At 45.4% G+C, this 21,900-nt stretch overlaps 1 protein-coding gene across 1 annotated transcript in view; it reads right to left on the bottom strand.

Moving 5' to 3' along the window:
* Positions 1–2,543: 2,543 nt before the first annotated feature.
* T265_04844 (hypothetical protein) overlaps positions 2,544–21,900 on the bottom strand; it is a gene marked incomplete at both ends in the record, with an annotated part of 53,585 nt that continues 34,228 nt past the window's right edge. Inside the window, 4 exons of the mRNA XM_009169690.1 lie at positions 2,544–3,396; positions 15,072–15,218; positions 17,791–17,890; positions 21,287–21,352. Coding sequence (XP_009167954.1) covers position 21,352 — 1 coding nt within the window. The remainder of the gene's footprint in view (positions 3,397–15,071; positions 15,219–17,790; positions 17,891–21,286; positions 21,353–21,900) is intronic.

Raw genomic sequence — 21,900 nt, 5'->3', positions numbered from 1 at the left:
GAATTCGGAGCTTCCTGAACACATCAAGCTGAAACACGAATCAACGTACAGTTGCGCTAACTGTTTATGCAAAAACGAATTAGCTTTGATTTCACAATCACCATACCTACATTTCTAAACGTAGTTGCCATTCCGCCCATACTTCGACGAAGTGAAACAAGGTCATGACCGTGCAGAGTTTTCGTGAACGGTCGGTTTAACATACCCTTCAGCCAGACGCGTAATCGAGATCCCAGATATGGCAGGGGGTCACCGAAATTCTCCTTTTGTGTCAGAGTTACATTTAGAAGAATATTGTCCACACTCAGAACGACCTGACGAGCGTGTTTCCTAGATCCGATTATCACCTGAGTGCTGATTAAATGGCACGGCTGGTGGGTCAAGAAATGCACTCACTGTATCAATCGACCCTCCGTACTCAGCAACTAAAATTTGCTAGAAGGTGGGCTTCAGAGATCCACAGCACTGGGGTAGTGAAAGAGCACTCGGCGTCACACGTCTGAGTCAGTTGTGAAGTCCAGTTCTCTAGGAGAGACCAATCAGGCTTCAGTAAAACTTCAGCAATGATAGAAAAAGAAGGCATAGCTAATTCCGAGTAAAAATTTGGGACACTCATGGTTAGATTCACAGCAGCCAGTCGTCTTTGCTGGAGTGACCATATCAAGGGATCGCCAGCAATGGTAAAAGCTTACTACACGGGTCAAATAAACGTGGCCGTCTTGTGGTAATGGCGCCCCAGAGTGCGACAGCTAAGATCAACAGCTACGAATTCTTCAGAAGAGACCAACTGTGCTAAAAACCATTGTTTGGTCTCTCCTAAGCGTGATAGCGATTTCATTAGGCACTAGATGCATACCATCCACACACCCCCGAAAAAAATTAGGTATCCACCCCACAAAAAAGACGTTTTGCAAACAAAAATGCGATATTTTCAGTGATGATTTTCATTGAAGGCGATGGATACGTGTAGTTGGCTTTGGTGTCCCGAGTTGGAAGTGAGCTTACTATCACACGAAGGAATCGTGATGAAGCTGAATACTGAGTTTGTGTCCAGACGGTGTGCTCTGGTCATACAGCATGCCGTAATCCAGTCCGACAAAATGTTAACACTGCGTCAGCGATATTAGCTCTGCCTTGGGTGGAAGCATCCGCGCAAACACTTTCTAATCTGCGACGCTTTTTGGGAACGTGAAAATATTCACAAAGCGATCGCTTACAAGCCTTGACATAAAACGAAAGTCTTTGTTACCAGTCCAGCTGGTGCTTGTAAAGTGATGGCTTGCCAGCAGCGGGGTTATCATAACTCTTCCTACTATGGTGATGCTCAAGACTGTGCGTGTCAGACTGCTTTCCAACTAAGACCATTTAAGGTATTCTCCGNTACATTTAGAAGAATATTGTCCACACTCAGAACGACCTGACGAGCGTGTTTCCTAGATCCGATTATCACCTGAGTGCTGATTAAATGGCACGGCTGGTGGGTCAATTTCGAAATGCACTGTATCAATCGCCCCTCCGTACTCATCAACTAAAATTTGCTGGAAGGTGGGCTTTAGGGATCCAATTGTGCCAAAAACCACTGTTTGGTCTCTCCCAAGCGTGACACCGATTTCATTAGGCACTAGATGACTTGAGGACTGATCTGGAGATTCCTGAAGATGTCGGCGCCATGTGACGAGCAGACGCCTTACGAACAAAAAATGCGATATTTCCAAGGATGATGATCTTCATTGAAAGCGATGGATACGTGCAGCTGGTTTAGGTGTCCCGAGTTGGAATCAAGCTTATTAACATACGAAAGATTCGTGATGATGCTACGGACCAGTATGTATCCGGACGGTGTGCTCCAGTCATACAGCATGCAGCCTGCCGTAATCCAATCCGAGAATATGTTACCACTGCGTCAGCGATATTAGCTCTGCCTTGAGTGGAAGCATCCGCGCAAACACTTTCTAATCTGCGACGCTTTTTGGGAACGTGAAAATATTCACAAAGCGATCGCTTACAAGCCTTGACATAAAACGAAAGTCTTTGTTACCAGTCCAGCTGGTGCTTGTAAAGTGATGGCTTGCCAGCAGCGGGGTTATCATAACTCTTCCTACTATGGTGATGCTCAAGACTGTGCGTGTCAGACTGCTTTCCAACTAAGACCATTTAAGGTATTCTCCGTGAGTTATCCACGAGGACTACCTCACAGAAATGTCAAATTTCGACCTCCACAATAGAGTTCATTTGAGATATTTGGCCTTAGTCGACTGTGGTCCCATGCTAGCTGTGACACGGCTTGAGGATTTTGCGAGATCTCATTCCCCCGTCTATAATCCGAGACCTATACTTCTGGTAGTGGGATTACAAGTTGCCCTCGACAACAAACAATACGATCAATCTACACGGCATTTTTCACCAAACGTCGGTTGCGAAAAACGCGACTGACCTGATACTGCGATAGAACGGAAAATGATGGCTTTGCCGAAGATGTAGACAAAATAGGCGAAGAAGCCGAATGGGATCAACTGCACGCCTGCCACGTCCATCTATTCTGGTTCAACACAAGGTAGCCACTTGTTTGTATCCAAAGGATAAGTCAAAGAGATTGGACGCAAATGGACTTCAGACCGACGATGTGTCGCTGGTGTACACCGGATCATGTGATCACTAACGTCTTACAGTAGGCGTGAAGCGCGAGGCTTCTGGAAGCAAAGAAACAATTGGGAGAGTAAAAACATGCCAAATACAGGGGAAGAGGAATTACTGGTCAAACAATTCAATACTGTCGAAAGGCAACTTCAGCAATTCATTTTTCTGAACGATATCCACATTCGATTATTCGTGAGGTCCCAGAGATCAGAAGGTCTTTCGGAGAAAATGCAATGTGGGATGGACAAAAGATAAAAACAGCGTCAATGCAGATTGGATTGTTCAAATGCCTGACAAGAAAGTCACCAAGTTTCACACGAAGGAAAACAACCTTTACCGTTCCGAGAGAGAGAGAGAGAGGGAGTACAAACAACTGCAGTTGCTGGGTGATGGGCTGCAACGGAACAGATAGAGATGGCCGTCTTTGCAGAGATAGGCAATAGACAAACAATTCTAGTTCAAAATAAAACAATGTTTTGGCACCGATCAAATACAGAGGCAAAGGAATGTGTAGAATCTGCGTGGATGATGAGTTTGCGAATGCATCCAGCGATGGGCAAGGTCGATTATGGATGGGACAAGATGAAATAGAGATGGAATCATTAAGATTTAGGAACCTGAATAGAGTGAACAGTAGTGCATCACGAGGAACATTGGCTACCGCTCGTATTGCACAATGGGAGTTGGGCGTTGACGAATAGAAACAGCGGAGGGCGATATGGAACCATTCTCACAATCTTTGCCCGCAAATTGAGTAGGCTAAAATGGTTGGGAAATAGATAAACCGGAATAAAGGACAGTGGCTCTCAAAATTAGTAAATAAGGATAGCCAGTCAGGGTAAAATGTAATATGAACCAGGCTATCTTCAGTCGGACACGGAAGGCACGCACGCAAGGCAGTTATGCGAAATCAAAGCTACCCTTGAACGTATATGCTCTTGGAAGTGACAGCTGACTTGGACAACCAAAACGACTGATGTAGGCGAGAGTTAACACAGCACAAGACACGATGTATAAACGCTATCCGTCGGGATAAGCAGGAGGCAGAATATCCTGACTCTAAACAGATTTGATTGCCAGGCGCGCCCATACTAATCTGTTGCCCTGTGCTGCGGGTAGCCCAGCGATAGAAACTTACACTAAGATGGACTAAAAACATGACTAAAACATGAGTCCAACAGATAGAGACGGTGTGCTTTATCTTCAGAGGGTTGCACCTAGGCCTAGGGCGACGGGGATAGCTGTTGTGGACAGCCGATGTTATTGATTTCTATTCAAAAGGGGATTTCTCTGAGAAGGATTATTGTACGGCGATGATGACGATCAAACGGCATTTGAGATGCATATTACTGTGTTTTACTATCCGGAACTACGTACAATTGAGCCAGATGATTGTGCACAACCATTAAAACATAATCTCTCTTGGCTCGGCGGTTAGAGCACGAATTTACTAACCGAAAGATCCGGGTTGGAACCCGACCCATGCCTCTTGACTTCCCTGTTTAGGCTTGGACAAACTGGCAGCATCCTAGCAATTGTGCTTCCTTCTGGTGGCATAACAGTTAGGCACCGCAATTTGTGACGAAACGTTTGCAACGAAATTGCGAAACTCAGCGAACAACTCTACCATCAACTGAAGAACTTGGGATGCCGACATTCCTATATCATATTACGTTACAGGTAGATTCAAATTTCGAGACCCGATTTTGGTTCATTCCGCTAGCTATTGAGCACAGAACAACGGTTGGCGTCGGACAACAAGCAATACTAATATGAGTGTTGTAAACTTGACCTTACACTGAATAGAATATTAGAGAAGTTTCGTATACTACTCGTCCGAAGGGACCAATTTGAATTGGGGACTGCACAATAACTGATATTTGCCAGTTTTTCCGGCAGCGGTCTGACGTCTCCTTGACCCGTTTTATGCTCGAGCAGTGTCACCGAACATCGAGCGAGTAGTGTCCTGGATTCGTTAATTCGAGGACCAGCTTCCCAAAAATACTTCAATACAACTTTCAGGTAGACTGTATGTTCTGGTTCCGAATCCCTTCTTTAAACGAAGCATCAAGCTCTGGTAAGTGAATGTTACCCGCTACAAACCAAACGGAATCTTTCTAGATTGACATTGGGTGTTCCCAACTGTTCTCTCCCGATCTTGATGGCCAGTGGCCAGTATCCACAACGCAAGTCGAGCACCGTAAAATATCGGAATCGCTGGAGAGAATCGAGATTTCCACAACAGAAGGGACAGCTACAAATCTATTCGGGGCAGGTTCAGTCAAAAATCACTATTTTCAGCTCGTTTTCTTCACAAGCACCACCCGGGAGTTGTACGGTTACGCCATTTTCAAGCACCTCTTAACCCTGTCAGTGGGACCCGATGGGTCTCAACCTTCCAGCGTAGGCACACAGAACACAATTCGGAGGTAAAGTCCTAAATTATCTCAATGCTTGTACACTTTGAAATAATTGTGGAAATAACGCAGGCGTTTACAAAAGGGGTTTAGTGCTTTTAAAAAGGTAGACTGTTGTACAAGAGTTCATCATCAATCATCATCAATGACAGCAACATCAGTGTTGGCACTGATGCTTCACTGCCGTACAACCATAAAATTCGTTTAGTTATATTAAAATATATAATTGTATTAAAAGCCCTACAGTGATATGTCAAGCATACTGAGGTGCCTACACCTCCAACCGCTCAATCAGACAATCTGGAAAGAAACTGACAGCACGAACGCCACTGACATCGATTAGCCGCCATTTCTTGCAACGTCTCCAGCCGAGCACAGACGTGGTCACGGGGACCCCATCCTGGAAGTCTTACAACACCAGCAACACCCAAACTCTTCGTGATCTCTTTCACGCCTTTTTGCCAAGTCATGTGCTGTACAAGAGTTGTGCAGCTTATTCCAACTGTGGTGCGCTTGAAACTGCTGACACCTTTGTCAAAGGAGGCGGGGCGACCTCCGGCCCGACTTAGGTCAGTCTTTGATTTAGATTGCGAAATGACCGAAACAGAATCTGTCTTCAACGGGATGTAGACGAAATACATCGTGCATTGCACAAACTTTATCAAACTTTCTAAAGTGTGGAAATCATATGCAACTGTAAAACAGCCACGAGTAACAAAAGGCTCTTCGCACAAATATAATAGCAGAAGCCGTCGTTATAATCAGAGAAAGTGACACCTGTGTTGACACCGCCGTAGAACCATAAAGTAAAAAAAGAGAACGGAGTGCGTGAGGGAGGTACCTGTTGTCAACCGCAAGCACTTCGAGATACCTACAAACTAAAAATGTTCAATCGGACAATCTCGAAATAAATCGACAGCACGAACGCTACTGACATCAACTAACCGCCACTGCTCGCACTGTCTCCAGCCAATTGCAGTGAGTCACGAGAATCTCATCCTCGAAAGCGGACCGCATCAATAACAGGTAAACTCATTGTACTCTCTCCCATGCCCTTACCTTGTCCATCTTGCAGTTTGCGCCATTTCAAAAGAGGCACGGAGAACAGTAGTCGTTGTGGTAGGCGATATTTCGGCATGTGTAGCACATAGCCGAGCAAACCTCCCGGGTGGTGCTGGGTGTCTTTATCGATTAAGGTATCTAGTGCACAGCCAAATACCCAGTTTAATCAAAATAATCGTTCAGCTGTAGCGCCCTTTCGGTGCCTATTTGCCATGCCACCCGAAGGAAGCACGAGGGCTGGGATACTGTCAGGTTGCCCAAGCCTAGACAGGGGAAGTCGAGTGGCGAAGGTCGGATTCGAACCACGGACATTCCGGTCAGTAAATTCGCGCTCTAACCACTTGAGCCATCTTGCCCCCAAAATACCCAGTTTATAATTACCTGTATAAAAATTTGTTAACGCTGCGCGAAACCAGTAACGCTTATGGGACATCGTTGCCAAAAAACTGAAGACGCCTCACATCATCCGCCCGCAGAGGTCATGCTTCGAAACCACACATCAATGCAGCCCCTACTGTAGCCTGTTGCACGCTACCCTCGAGATCCAGTGATATGCCTTTTTGACTCCACAAGTGACGCTCAGACGTGATTCAGGCCTTTGAGATCAGTGCAACCACTTCATCAGACATATTACGTTAGAGAAGAACTACCGAGGTGTGTAAAATTCTCTACAACCTCCAGTACTTCCCATTGAATCGCAAAGGGTACATTTATGAATTGAACTTGAACTGACTTAGCACTTTGTAGGTGCAAGGCGCATGTCGAAAGATGGTGATCAGCCTATGCAACAGTTCTTCAAAGATGAGCGCGACGTCGTCTGTTCCAGATGAACAAGTTCCTCACCACTAGCGGCTAAAGCACCCAACAGCGTTCACTTCATCGTTCCACTGATGACGAAGGTGAGCAAAAATGGAGAGTAGACATTCTTGGCGGATGCCAATTCTTGCAAAGAAGCCTTCATAGGGCTCTTCACTTACTCTCGCGCGCCCGGAGGTATGTGAATGTAACAACCGGAGTATATTCATTAAAAATTGGAGCACCTCTTCCTGAACAAATGTAAAAAGACAGAAAAAACCGGTCGATCGACCAAAAACCAAAGGCACACGTGAAGCTGAGGAACACAGAAATTGTGCATCGCCTGTACCCGGGGTGCTGCACTAGCACCCGAAAGTGTGAAGATGCGGCGGGTACAATCTCTATCCGGCAGAATTCCCGAGTCGAATTTTCGCGTACCGGCGTAAGAAGAAGAATCATTGACAACAAAAGTCTTGCACTGCCTGTAGGCAAAAGCGAACTTATAAAGCAGGCAGACAGACATGCTTGTACGACTGCGGTAACTGTCTTAAGGAGATAGTATCGGAGTAACCCCGTGGTGACCCAGGTCGAACAAGTTCATTCTGCTGAAAGCCCAGCACCGAGCTGCACCCTAGCGACAGAGACCAAAAGTGTCAAAATACATGAAAGCGAGTCGACGATAACGCACTTCGAGTGATTCAAATGGTACCCTCAAATTCGGATTATAGGGTAACTTAGACATTAAACAATTACCGGGCCACGGCGGTCGCTCGGCTGAGCGGATTCGTAAAAAAACACTAGCTGGTCATCAGCGTGTTACGGTGAGATAAATGTAGGTTGGATTCAGGCATAATATGCAAATTGTGATGTACCTATCACAAATATTGATCGAACACGTGCGGTCTAACAACGCGAATTCAAAGGCCAATTAATTCGCATACATCGGTTTCTAAAAAACGAAATACGACGTAGGAAGAGTAGGCCACTGCGAGACTGTCCTTGCGCACTTCATATACTAATTCCATCTACGAGTCTGGATCGAAAAAGTTGCGATGATTCGTTTGAATGCCTCCAAAGCTCAGCGTGTATGGCGTTCTATTGACATTCAACTAGAGGTAGATTATAAGGTACAAGATCCATCTTGATTTGCTGTTCGGAAGCATAGCTTCCCGTTAAATGTATAGAAGCTGTGTTTTTACTGACGGATGGCTTTTGTTAGGCTGGCTACCTAGGAAATGAGTACTTCTGATGAAACGAATACCAAGCTGCTAACCGACCTAATGAAAGCGGACAGTCTTTACCGAATAAGCAACGACCGGAACGCGTTTTCCCCTACGAACAACAGGGAAAATAATCGGAAACATGCGACGCACCCCATTGTTCTTCAACTAGACATCCTGGCTCTCCTCTTACCGCTTTAAAAAGACAGGCTTTTGCAGAACCCAGATATGACAACACAAAAAATTTCTCGAATAAAAGCCACCTCCCACATCTGTCCCTTTACGTCCACCATGCAAATCACGTTCTTCCTTCACCAGTGAACGGCGCTTGGACCTTTGTAGGGTGTTGAACGCTGTTGTGCAGTCTGGTGTTGCCCTCCTACCGGAGGAAAATTGATCATGTAGCCATCAGTTACCGATGGAGAGTCTCAGAGCTTGGTTGCCGATAATTTTCTAGTGTTATGGGCCTGTGTGGATTTGTTAGGTGAAATCTAGCAAAAATTTCTTATTTGGTACTGGCAATGGTTGGTGAACCTCATAGCAAAAAGTGCCAAGTACACTATGCAAGTATCTACTAGTGGCTCCGTCAAAAGATACTGTCCGCAAACGGAGAGAGATGACCGCAGCTAAATCCGATACTTAAATTTCTGGTGGAATTCAGAGTGGGCACCACCACTCGTTGATGCGAGACATCGTGCCTTTTCGGACTGACAGTATAATTCGGTTACAGGTCAGCTCCAACGAAACCTATGAGTGAGGGGTGTTCGAGGTGCGTAGTCAGAAATGTATGGAGGCTATTCCCAGGCGACCGTAAAACCGGATCCAGAAGACCGTTTGCCACGTCGATGACAGTGGCAGTCGCGATTGTTGGGTTAAATACATCGCAAAACGGTTAAATTAATGACCAGCCTCTGGGCCTTTACTAAGGCCGTCTAGACTGAGATGTGGTTTATCAATTTAAACCTTCACTGGCCATGAAATTACAACAAACTTTTTTTTACTTGAAAAGTACCTGAGCTGTTGGACAAAGTGCATCTCCGTTTGCATTACTCCAAAAGAGTGGTGTGTCTCTGTATCACGTTTTCAATGAATCCAGAGATCTAGGGCTCGTCAGAATGAAAGGTGTGGGTCAACCTCAGAATAAAGCTGACAGACAGCCTCAGGACGAATCTAGGAGGCAACGATTACTCGGAAAGCGAAGAACGTCCAAAATAACAATAAACTGCCATACAACTATCAGCCGTCCAAAAAAACAACGAAGATGTGCGACGAATCGTTAAAGCAGAGCTTTCGATCAATCCGGAAAGAAGCAATGCCGGTTCAGCCCAGCTTCAGGTTCAAGTAGCTGTGTGCAGAGGATGGGTGATCATCGTTTGTTTGGCCGCTCCAAAACTAGGCGTCACAAAAGAGGTGGCAGAGTGGCATCCAGCGCCATTGTCTGCATCGTAAAAAGGGTTCGACTGGCTATTTCTTGTTGTATTCAGGACGATCTTGATAGAACACTTTCTGTGGAAAACTTGTAGGATTCAGTAAGAACCCAAAGACGTTTAATATGCAAGAGGTATCGAATTGTTCCTCGGTGAAAATCTCAAACATTCATCTATCATATTCGGCAATCGTCAAATTTAGCCCGCGACTAATTCTCATCGAAAATTGGTGGCAAAGTTATGCACGCCAAAAATTCAGCATCTCAGACAAAAACCAGCCAAACAAACACGAATAAGTCAAACTAGTCTAATAATAGACTCAGTTTTATAAATTATGGCACCTCAAGTTTGCATCATCCAAACGCCAGAATTATCTCGTGAGGTAGTTGAAAGTTGGATGCATGAAACAAGTGCCCAAACCCAGGTATTAAATGCCCATAAATCAAACAAATGTTTGCACAACCATGTTAGAATAGGCATCGTGGTGTTCAAACAAGAACCGTTTCCTGAAAAGCAAAGTTAGCGTGTCCTTGCCGGAATTGAACTTTTGACTGACCTAAATCAATAAAATGACTTCACTTGCGTGTCCTCAAAGTGCCCTAGATTTAGGCCATTTCCCATCCATTCCGTTTTTTTGGTGAGAGTGAGAGGAGGTATTTCGCAGAAACGTATGGTCAACTAGGTCAAACAAGTTTGTTTGGGACAGTCGAATGCAGTGTATTAAAATGAAATTGGTTATCTGTCAAGGAAAGGTTGTGGACGTTCCGGTAGGGGAATTTGATCCAAAAATTCCAGGTGTGTTGGGGGAAAATAGCCCGAACTGGCAGCATATGGTGATCAGATGACCGCTATACTTTCGTGAAGGTTTTTAAAAGAATAACTGACTGATCGATACAAGTAAAACTCGTCAAGCATTTGGGTAGCTCCGATAGGGGGCAAAAAATGGACCAACTACAGTGAGTACTCCCACTGCGTTACCAGCAGTACACTCGGTCACTTCCCGTGATGCACAGGTTAGGGCTAAAATCTCGGCGAAGTAGATAAGTAGATAAAAACCATACAATTTCGATGGATTATCTTCCACACCGTTTGACTGACCGCGTGGAAACATCGAACGTTGTGCTGATGTACACTAAGATATGTTACGTAGAGCAAGATGAAACAAAAAACCAGGCTACTTGCAGCGTTGCGGTGCAGACGATGTCCTGTTGTGGTAGACCACTGAAGCGACAGCTTTGGGGGACCCAAGTGCACTCTGCTAACAATCAACGATTGCTCTGTATCCACTCACGCAAAACTAATGAACAAGATAAACCTTAATTGCCGATCAATGTAATCCCGTCGAGTTACATAACACAAACAAAATTCTTAAAAGTTTAGCATCGTTTGTTGGAAAACACCATGAAAATTGGAGGAACAATGCTCTGTGAAGAATAGCCAGAAGGCAATAAGCGATTCCGGTGGTGGTGAGGACTTTTCATCGGGGAAATCGAAGGAGGGAGGACAACTTGGAATCAAAGACAGCTTGGGCGCATAGACACCAGAGTCATGTTTAGCATTCTCTGTAACTGCTGTGTCTGCGTCGGGATCCCTATCTAGGCAGTGACCAGAACGGGCTGGTAACAGCNTAGAGCAAGATGAAACAAAAAACCAGGCTACTTGCAGCGTTGCGGTGCAGACGATGTCCTGTTGTGGTAGACCACTGAAGCGACAGCTTTGGGGGACCCAAGTGCACTCTGCTAACAATCAACGATTGCTCTGTATCCACTCACGCAAAACTAATGAACAAGATAAACCTTAATTGCCGATCAATGTAATCCCGTCGAGTTCCCCACATAACACAAAATTCTTAAAAGTTTAGCATCGTTTGTTGGAAAACACCATGAAAATTGGAGGAACAATGCTCTGTGAAGAATAGCCAGAAGGCAATAAGCGATTCCGGTGGTGGTGAGGACTTTTCATCGGGGAAATCGAAGGAGGGAGGACAACTTGGAATCAAAGACAGCTTGGGCGCATAGACACCAGAGTCATGTTTAGCATTCTCTGTAACTGCTGTGTCTGCGTCGGGATCCCTATCTAGGCAGTGACCAGAACGGGCTGGTAACAGCTTTCATACTTCGTTGCCAAGTCATTGATTGACCTTTGTTGACCCGTTTCCATCCTTCACGTGCATTCTGAGGAGGTTAATCGACAGACAAGCGAAGCAGTTCGTGGAGTACCATCAGCTTACGCAATGTGCGTGTTATCCCCTCCGAAAACCGTCCATTGTACTTCAGTAGTACCGTTCAGACATCTAGACCAGACTCTGACAACGTTCCAGAGACACAAATGGTCAAACGCCGAAAGGCTTTCAGGGTCCTCAGCTCACATCAGTGAGGTTTTTGAACCATATAACAACATGAAGCGTATTGCAGCTCGGTCCGTAACAGATAGGCTGATGTCAGGTTGTCCCACACATGACGTAGGCTGGCACAAGCTGTTCCAACATTCCTGATTAGAATAGAAATACCGTCTTCGGCTTGGCCACAGGAACTGATGCAGTTATCCAAGCAAACAAGTTTGTCTACTGCCACAACCGGCTCATCAGCAAGCATGATGATTTTCGGGTTTGATCTTACCCAGTTTAGGGCGGCATTCCACGATGCGCAGGTGTGAGATGCATACCAAACCATGAGGCATGATTATTTAGAGCATTTAATACCATCTGTATTACGATGGTGTCAGATTCAAGAAGAGCTATGTCATCTGCGTATTCGGTATCTGAGTGCACGCACTGGGAACATTTTGGCCACGTAGGTACTCAAGGCTAGGTGTGAGTTTTCCATGATCATAGCGATGACGAAGGCAGCTCCAACTAGCACCACTGGATAAAGTAAACGCAGGCAAGAGTTCACTCAAGGCAACTCCTGCATTCAAATAAGCTGGTATACAGTGCTACAGGGATGGCCGATAATATTTCACGGACATCTTTGCCCCGTAGAAACTGCCACAGTTGCTGACAATTCACACAGTCAGGGGGCAGCTTTCAAGGACAACCACTGTTGGTGGCTGGAAACAGTGGCACTGTTCCGGAATTTGGTAGAGTGAATAATCTGGCAGGACGGAATCCAGCTTTGTTTCTCGACGCTCTCTCTCTCTCTCTCCCACTCTCTTTGTGTGTCCAGTCAACATTCGAAGGATTAAACCACAGGGCACGAAAGTCACAGCTACCACGCTGATTTAATGCTGAATTTCAGTGTCTGAAGGATGGAATGATTGCTGAGGTGCTCCGATAGAGATTTCGCACTTTGCTTCTTCTCATGGATAATTAGGGCTAACATTTTTATTTCATTGAATCCACCGTTTCCACGTGCTGTGGGGCAGCCAAACTACTCTTCAGAATGTATGATCAATCAAGCTAGTTGGGGTTTTGTTAGCTGATTACTGAACCGTGCATTGCGTTTATGGTTTCGCTGGCAACTACCTTCGTTTGACCAGTCGATCGATATGGGGGACGGTTGTTTCCGGTGGCAAAACTCTTCTCTGGACTTAAACTATCCACCTCTTGGTGTTTCCTTAAACCCTTAATTATTTGGCAATTGGAGGATGCCTGCGGGTGTGGATTGGGAACTCTAATGATTTGTTGTTGATCTGTTTTACAAGCTTGACAGTTGGATGGAGCTCAAACTGCAATCGAACTACCGAGCTTAGTGAACAGACCCGAGCTACCTGTATTCTGCAACACGGCCAATCGACTCAACCGAATCCAGCTAAACTCCTCGCTTATGATATTATTTTTTGACTGGATGTGCTGCACAAGGGCCGTTTCACGTTGATACGACATTCAAATATCAGTTGAAGAACATCGTACACGAGCGATTCACCCGGATTCAGTTGGGCCTCTCGTTAGAATCAAATTAATTTGCAAATGAGTGCAGTTTGGGTCTAAAGAGAAGATAATGGAAACTGAAGGGAAACTCACGGAGAGCGCCAACCTGATTAGTCCGTAGGAGAAAGTAGAGAATTTTCGGAAACCTTATGAGCAATTCGTTTCGTCAAGAAAACTCGTGATCTGCTGTGACACCTACCCGTTTGCGTGTTTTGATCTGTTCCCATCCATATTCGCGCCTACCCCAGGACTTCAGCATTCCAAACATCTAGGTTCCCCTATTTTTGCTAAGCCGCTAGAAGCGACTGCTATCGGTTACAAATGAGTACCGTGTGACAGACACCAAAGAGGGCTTGTCGAGCTGAATAGGTGAGCATTGTATGATCAATTTGCTACTCGCTTCCAAACATCTAGGTTCCCCTATTTTTGGTAAGCCGCTAGAAGCAACTGCTATCGGTTATAAATGAGTACCGTGTGACTGACACCGGCGAGGGCTTGTCGAGTTGAATAGGTGAGCACTGTATGATCCGTTGGCTACCCCCGACTCAGTAGTAGGACCGGTACTTATCGACTCGGTTAAGGTGGCTACCAAATACAAGAAGAACTATGCACAATACACCACAGTAGTGGTTGCGGAAGCTGATGCAGTTGCACAGTTCATGGGGAAAGTGCCAAATCCACTTGAATTGGTTGTTACTAATCAGGCCAGTTCGTCAATTAGTGCCTGACATCAATCATCCCAACAGTGAAACTTCTTTTCTTAACTAGAAGAAATAATTAGCTGATTCTCAAGACCCAGGCAGACCGAGGTGAAATCACTCAGAAACAACTGAATATTGCCTGCCGGCAGAACTAAAAAAAAATCAATCTCTGTGGTAAAGTACTCTAAGCTGGTTTAATGTTGACCGCTACCCCAGGACGTCGTGAAAGACCCTCCAACAGACTGTGCACTGCCACGAAAAAGTAAAGTTGGGGACTGCGTATGACCAGAGGGCGGAACAGCAAGAAACTGGCTATGGGTCTTGGCCGCATCAATGCACCTCGTTCGTGAGTTTGCTGTATTAGAGACCCGTAACAGCTGGCGATACTCACTGACACAGAAATGTCAAGCAGCTAGCGACGCTGTCCTATCCATTCTCTTACTCCTAATCAATGATCCGGTATTTTTTTGTTTTATTAGTTCGCCATCACCATCCCTTCTATCCTACACTATCCAATCCCACAGGCTACAACTACTGAAATTTGGAAGCCTAGGAGGGAAGACACCTTGCGCAGAGTCCCGGTTCTCCAGATATACGTCACTTATTGAGGGGTTCCATTTTATATCACATAGTGATTGATTCACGGGTTCGCTTTGATAAATAGACAATTTTCTGGAACACCTAACAAGTTCTTTCGAAGCTCAACATGTTGTTCAATGGAGAACTTATAAAACCCAACAACAGCCATGTTTGCTTCATGCGGGAGCTACACAAAATTTCATTTTATTGTATTACTAAAAAACTACTGAATTCAGTTGAGGTCAAATTTACTAGGTCCTGATATGCAGCGACTGTTACGTTTCCTCTGGGATACTAGGCCTGTGTCTACGTCTAAAAACCCCTGGAAATTAAATACCAACATGTGAAACACGAATTTCACCTACCTCCAATTTGAATGATGTGAGAGCTTCGATGGTCGGTTGGGTTGGACGCGCTTGCGGGATAGTTGGTGCACTCACGGTAGGTGGTGTGCCAGAGCCAGGTGCGAACAAATAGCGGCATATCCAAACAGTGAGAAATGAACTGAGAATCTGGAGAAACAATGGGGATTGAGGGTTAACAAAAGATGCGACTACGAAACACGCTTCCTGATAGGTTTCTCAGAGAAAAATGTGAAATACCTTTACACGTAACGGGAATGAGGTCAACGGAAGTTCATGGCTGATTAGGAATGTATGTGGACGTTTCAGTTAATCGCCACGGGAGGTGCACCAAATAGTCCCTGTTAGAGGCACCGATTCATGCTTGTTCTATTGTAGAGGTGACGGGCGGCGACTGCCTTACTAGCTACAGTACAATCCACCTCAGCTTCAAACGAAATTCGCCAGATATCGGAGGAATGTCCAAACAGAGATGAAGTCACGCGAGGATGGAAAACATGGGGCTACATCAGGCACATAATCCGAGTGATACCGACCTTAAGCGGTTACTGGTCTGGTGCACAAATAAAATGGTGTGGAATGGAAGGCAGCACAAGCCTATCGTCGAACAATGCACATCATCAGTTAGCCACATGTTGTCATTCAGGCACTGTACCCGTCTGGCTGTAACTGCGCTACGATTCTTACTCACTGCTGTAGACAAAATTACGGGCACCTACCACAGGATACCAAGCCAACGAAATAGTGAACCATCTATCGGAACATGTATGACGATGGGTCGTGAAATTAAGTATCCAGCCGGTATGCTGCCTTTACAGCAATGGGAGAAAATAAGCTGTATCAAAAAGAACCTTTCCTGTAATATTCCAAACTGTGTTCCAACCAAACACTTTTTCAACTACACCCTCACATTTGTTAATTGTGCCTAGTTACTAGGTTCTTTGATTTTATATGAACAATCTACAAGATACCACGCATCTTGCAGTCAGTGGTGCCTTTTTCTGTATTCCAGTTCCACCGTTGCTGACACGAAGAGAACGGACCTTACCATGGCCTCCTTACCTTACCGTTTGTATGCCTCCGTAACCCATTGAGCTATATTGAGCCCTCACATTTGTTAATTGTGCCTAGTTACTAGGATTAGTTTCAACGGTTCTTTGATTTTATATGAACAATCTACAAGATACCACGCATCTTGCAGTCAGTGGTGCCTTTTTCTGTGTTCCAGTTCCACCGTTGCTGACACGAAGAGAACGGACCTTACCATGGCCTCCTTACCTTACCGTTTGTATGCCTCCGTAACCCATTGAGCTATATTGAGGAGTATCCGCGTGACACACGCGGAGTCTCTCATACCAGGCTAGTCAATGGCCAAAGGTCTGACCAACAGTTTCCCGGCCCTCCAAGTTGGGGTTGGAACAAGGCATTTCCCGCTAAACATCGATGCTTTGAGGTCAGACTTTTGAGCCAAAGGCTTGGGTTGAGGGCATCAATAGTTCTTCTCTATGGGTATGGGCACCCTAGCAGTATCCCATCCCATGCAAAGTCATGAGTTGCACATTCACAAATAATCCGATACCACATCGGTCGTCACACGGCATCACCAGCCGGACGTTTCTATACGACAGCGAAACATCCGTGTTGAGCGCTGGCACTACGATGATGATGATGATGATGATGAGCTGACTGTTGCATGACGATCTACTTATCTCAATTTCGGATAGCGTTGGGTGCATCTGAACTAGTGTCCGGTTTTCACACCTCAATGTTTTACAGAAACTGCAAAAATGATATGTATGCATAGAACATAAAGGCTGACAATTAGTAAAAAAAACGGATCTCCATTAATTGAACGTTTAGTGGGTGACCTATTTCTATCTTTGAAACCACTGACTGGTGCAGATGTCATCTGGAAAGTACGCCGTTGCTTGTTAGTAGCACAGAGATATCCGCACCAGTCTTAATGCAATTAAAGGATAACGGAAAAATCTACAAACGCGATCTAGTNGGAAAAATCTACGAACGCGATCTAGTTATCAGTGCTAGAAGGAATGCGGAGTTTGGTTTGCAATCGTTTGTTGCAAAGTGGTTCGCAAAAGCAGATCAACCTGTGAAATAATTGGACTGCATTTTCGAACGGTTCATCGATTGCGGAGTGTGAGATCAAAGTCGAGAATAAATTCGGAATCGGTTATGAACTCGCTTTATTTGATATAAAACAATAAGACAAGTGTTCGCCTTCGGGCGAGAAGCCTAAATGGTCCTAGGTAGTACAGAATCCGTGTAAACCGTTCAGATGAAGAACTGGGGGTCGGAATTCCGCATGAGTAGCGCCGAAGAGCATTATACTACATGTCAGCGAGAATCGCCAGCTCCAACAACGCACGCGTATCTGAAGGACACGTTTGAGGCTGAGGTCATAAGAACCTGGAAGCCAGCTTCGGGTTTAAACCGAACTAACTGTGTGAATGAGCACACGATCAGTGGACAGTTTCTCGATACTGATTCATGTACAGCTACCCCCACCAATACAGAGTAGTCGTCTCCCGCTGAAGGGATCAGCTCTATGAATAGGCAATTTTCCAGGGTTCAATAAAGTTGTTATTGACATAATCTCATTGGTTCCTTCATGTGTGAACATGCATAGGACGGCAAAAAAAGTAAAACACAGGCGCAAGAGTTCGAGAATGCGCAACTGGTCGGCACCCACTGGGTCACTCACCATCCAAATAACCCAGTACACAAGATTCCACAAGATAGCATGCTCAAAAGTTTCACTTCCCAGCTTGAAGCAAACCAGAGTTTCGGTGAGTACGGTTGCACTAAAATGGAAAAAGAAGAAAGGGACAACAGGGTAACAGCGTTTGAAAACCTAAAAAAATACTAAATAGAGTTGCATAGTGCATAGATTTTATGACAGAGATCGGACCCATGAAATGAGGAAATTTCTGGGGCTTAAATATGCGCAGGCGCTTTTTCATTTCCCTAAATGAGACTTTCTCAGTCAAGAGGATAGACCGGTTCAGGAGAATTTCACACTATGGCCCCAATACCAGCCCGCACTTGTTCGCAGATGCAACACCAGTAAGTCAGGTTGTAGTCCACATGGCCACAGATGGGAACGCAGGGCAGTCGAATTAGCATATCTGTCGAAGGGGTGCGTCTAGTGTTGTATGGAGACAGCTCCTCTGAAGTGCAGGTGTGTGTCAAGTGAGAACCGCAGCCTGGAAAACTGTTAAACAGGAGCACAAGTACCAGCTAGACCAGTACCCCTCGACTTTTGTGGATAGCCACTAGGTCGCCGATGCAGAGACTTAAAAAAAGTGCATGACGGGACATCCAGGAAGATAAAATGCACTGTGTCCTACATTTAGAGAATAACGAACTAGAAAATCTGTTCATTATAAGTTCGGTCGAGCAAATACAAACTACATAAAAGGGGTAATCTGTCTGCCGCTGACAGTTTCGGTCACAAAAAAGTGGAAGATCAGGGAAAGAATAGTCAAATATCACAGGTGATGACCCACTTAGTTTATTGATATTGAATAACACTAGTTGTTTAGTGGGACGGCGAATTGGACGGCTAAGTATTGTAGGGGGAAAGTGGAGTGCCACTTACTCACCAGCCTCATCAAATGCTGATGAATCGGATCTCAGAATCCCGATTCAGGGAGGCCGCAGCTGTGATTTGATTTGTGGGTTGCCATCTGGTGGCTGGTCCTGGATTCACCAGCCTCATCAAATGCTGATGAATCGAATCTCAGGATCCCGATTCAGGGCAGCTGTGAGCTGATTTGAGGGTTGCCATCTGGTGGCTGGTCCTGGACTGTCTGCCTCTGGGCCGTCGCGGTTGAGTACGGGGCTTGGCAAAAAGAGCTCTGAGGCAAACCATCGTGGTACTTGTCCCCACCAACGTAACGTATGAGGAACGAGCGGCCTGTCAAATGAAAGGCCTGATCTTCCGCTCACTAAGTTCGCGCCTTAACCACTGAGATAACGTCGACTGAAACTATGTGAGCGTTTCGGATGAAAAAAACAGACAATGACCAGCACATCCGTCCTTCTTCCGGGCCCGCACTGAGCGGTACCATCAACCGACAGGATGACAATATCTGTCCAGTTTGCTGCCTAGGGAAGTTGCAACAAACCTCGGGGAAACTCGTGTTTGTCAGCTTCGGAATCTCAGTCTATCGGAGCGTACGCTGACGTGGCGGACAGACACATCTACCGCATCGAGCTACATTCGTCTAAACTGAAAGACAGCCAGTCTAATGGAACAAAATTAAATAAACCGCTCTGAGCTTTGTCCTTCGTCGCTGAGAACACTTTCATTTTTCTCAAGTGTGAATTCATGATTTCACACCAGTCATTAGCTCAAAGACAGAATGATCTCTTCTTCGCTCCCCTCCTTAGGTCACATCCTCTCGCGCCCATGAACCTTACTGCGGGATTGATTGGAGAAGTGCCTCCCCTCCCGATCCGTGATGCTCAAAGGCCAAGCGTAACTGTACTGGCAACTTCTGGTGTGCGTTCGCGATACTGCGTTGTGAGCACAACCTTACCTATCACACAAAATAACTCTTGAGCACCGCCGGTAAGCCAGCCGTCTGGCCCAGGTCATTAGATCATCACGTTTCTAAAAATCGAGTGTTCCTTTCATTCAAATGAAGAACAAAATCGTTTAGCCTAGTCGGAGACACATCCGGTTGCACTTTTTTAAAGCTGCGAACGATTATCAATGTTAGTGTGAAAGAATCTCTAAAAACATCAAACCACAGGTGTTTCCAGAAATTGTATTCATGGATCGCGTGTGTCCCAATTGGCACACCTTGTAATTGTACTGCCAAAAATCGTGCGGAGGCACTGTCCCCGAAAGCTCTACCATGTCACATGATAACGCAGCTGTTTAATCTGTTTTCTAAAAGCTTACCGCAGGCCAATCGCGTTTCATCACGCTTGAACTGATAGCTGCTTTCTTACATTGGCAGAAACAAATAGTTCATTCTGATAATCCGTTTGACACAAAAAAACCAAGCTGTTGACGGGGACTGTGCACTTCACCCGTATGCATGATTACGGGATAATCCCTTCAATGATGGACTACATTCAAGCGCAACATTGGTTTTCCAGGGAGTTTGATGCATATTTATGGATATATACGATGGTAAAAATAATCGCGCAGCTATGTTGACATCTCGGTGCACAGATGTCGTGAAAATCTGGAAAAGGGGGACTAATATACTGCCAGGTTGTCTCAGCTTCAAAAGGAGCAAGGGTTGGGTTAGAACCACGGGCTTTACGGTCAGTAGCCTCATACGTTGACCACTGGACAATTCTGAGCGCATATTACTCTCTCGTACATAATACATCCTACGTAATGACACCTAAAGACAATCAACCAAACAGCCCCATAGAAGGCAGTAATTGACCAGCAGAACGGTTTTAAGACGAGGAGAAGAGCCACACAGTACCCGCTTCAATAAGCGAGAATTCACTTAGATTTCTTCGTACACTCCATTTTATTGCCCGCATCGCTGGAACTGTTTCAGGTTGGGTCCAATATAAGGACAAAACGCATGGAATACAAACTAGTGATTGGGTTGACCCATCTTACGGGCAGGCACTACCCCCATGACAGCGTCACACTGACGGAGACCCAAGAGTGGCTCTATGAAGGCAAAAACCATAAGTACAAATAACCGTGCCACTTACGCCCCACACAAACCGATGGAGACATGTTGGACGGAGATTTCGGTTTCCATTGCTATATGTGTGGCGATTTTTTGGCTGTAGAAGTAATTTCTCTCTCTCTCTGTTGTGTTGTGATGGTGATACGAGATGGCCCAGTGGTTAGAAAAGGTCCGTTGTTCGGCCCGACCTCTGCATCTTGACTTTCCTGTCTAATACTGCACCCGTCTGGGTTTGGGCAACCTGGCAGTATCTGAGCTCTTGTGCCTTCTTTGGGTGACATGGCAGCTAGGCATCGAAAAAGTTTCACAGCTGAACGGTTTCTTTGTGACGGGTGAACATGAATGAACTGAGTGGGCTTATTTTTCCGAGATACATCAAAATCCTCAATCGATGTATCCAATTACTTCGAAGTCACTCGTGTTAATCATACAACATGGGTCGGACAATCGAAGCGTCTTACACAAACAGAATGCCTGGGAGGTCAAAATAAGCTAGCAGGCCAAATTGGGCGACATAAATGGACTTACATAAACAGCCACAGCTGAGAACCGACACGTTTGACATGTGGATCGATAACGTAGAGATAATATTGTCTGAAATAAGAGGCATGAAGCGGAACAAATTTAGAGCGACGCCAAGATACACATAAACAAACAGGACGGGACAAAAACGTGACCAGACAAAAAACATGGACGTAGGTTGGCGGATTACGTAATAATGCCATTCGAATGGTTGTTTGCCATTAGCTGCAAGTCAGAGGAGTTGACCCACGTATGTTCCTTCCACAAATTCGTCGATATTGAGTGAGACTCAAAAATAGCTTGTCTACAAAACTTTAGAGGTACAATTCAAACATCGGACCAGTCAGATAGGAGTGAATCCACCTGTGTCCAAAACGCTGTTTGAATCGTCATTTCCACTCATCACCGAAGGGTACTTTAGTATAGTTTAGCGTACAAGTGATGGTGGCATCCTGCGAAAGAGGTAACTAATAAATAGCTTGTGAATAAACAGCTGCCTCACTCGGATTTATCAGGGCCCTGTATGGAAAACTTTGACTGGTGTCCTGAGGGGAAATGTGGGCTACTGGAGTGAGAAATTTCCGACAAATCGGAAGGCTATTGATTCATAGCTGTTGTTG

Source organism: Opisthorchis viverrini (assembly GCF_000715545.1).
Source record: "Opisthorchis viverrini unplaced genomic scaffold opera_v5_85, whole genome shotgun sequence".
Lineage (NCBI taxonomy): Eukaryota > Metazoa > Platyhelminthes > Trematoda > Opisthorchiida > Opisthorchiidae > Opisthorchis > Opisthorchis viverrini.
Note: the sequence above shows the minus strand (reverse complement) of the source record. Positions and strands in the feature narration are given on the sequence as shown.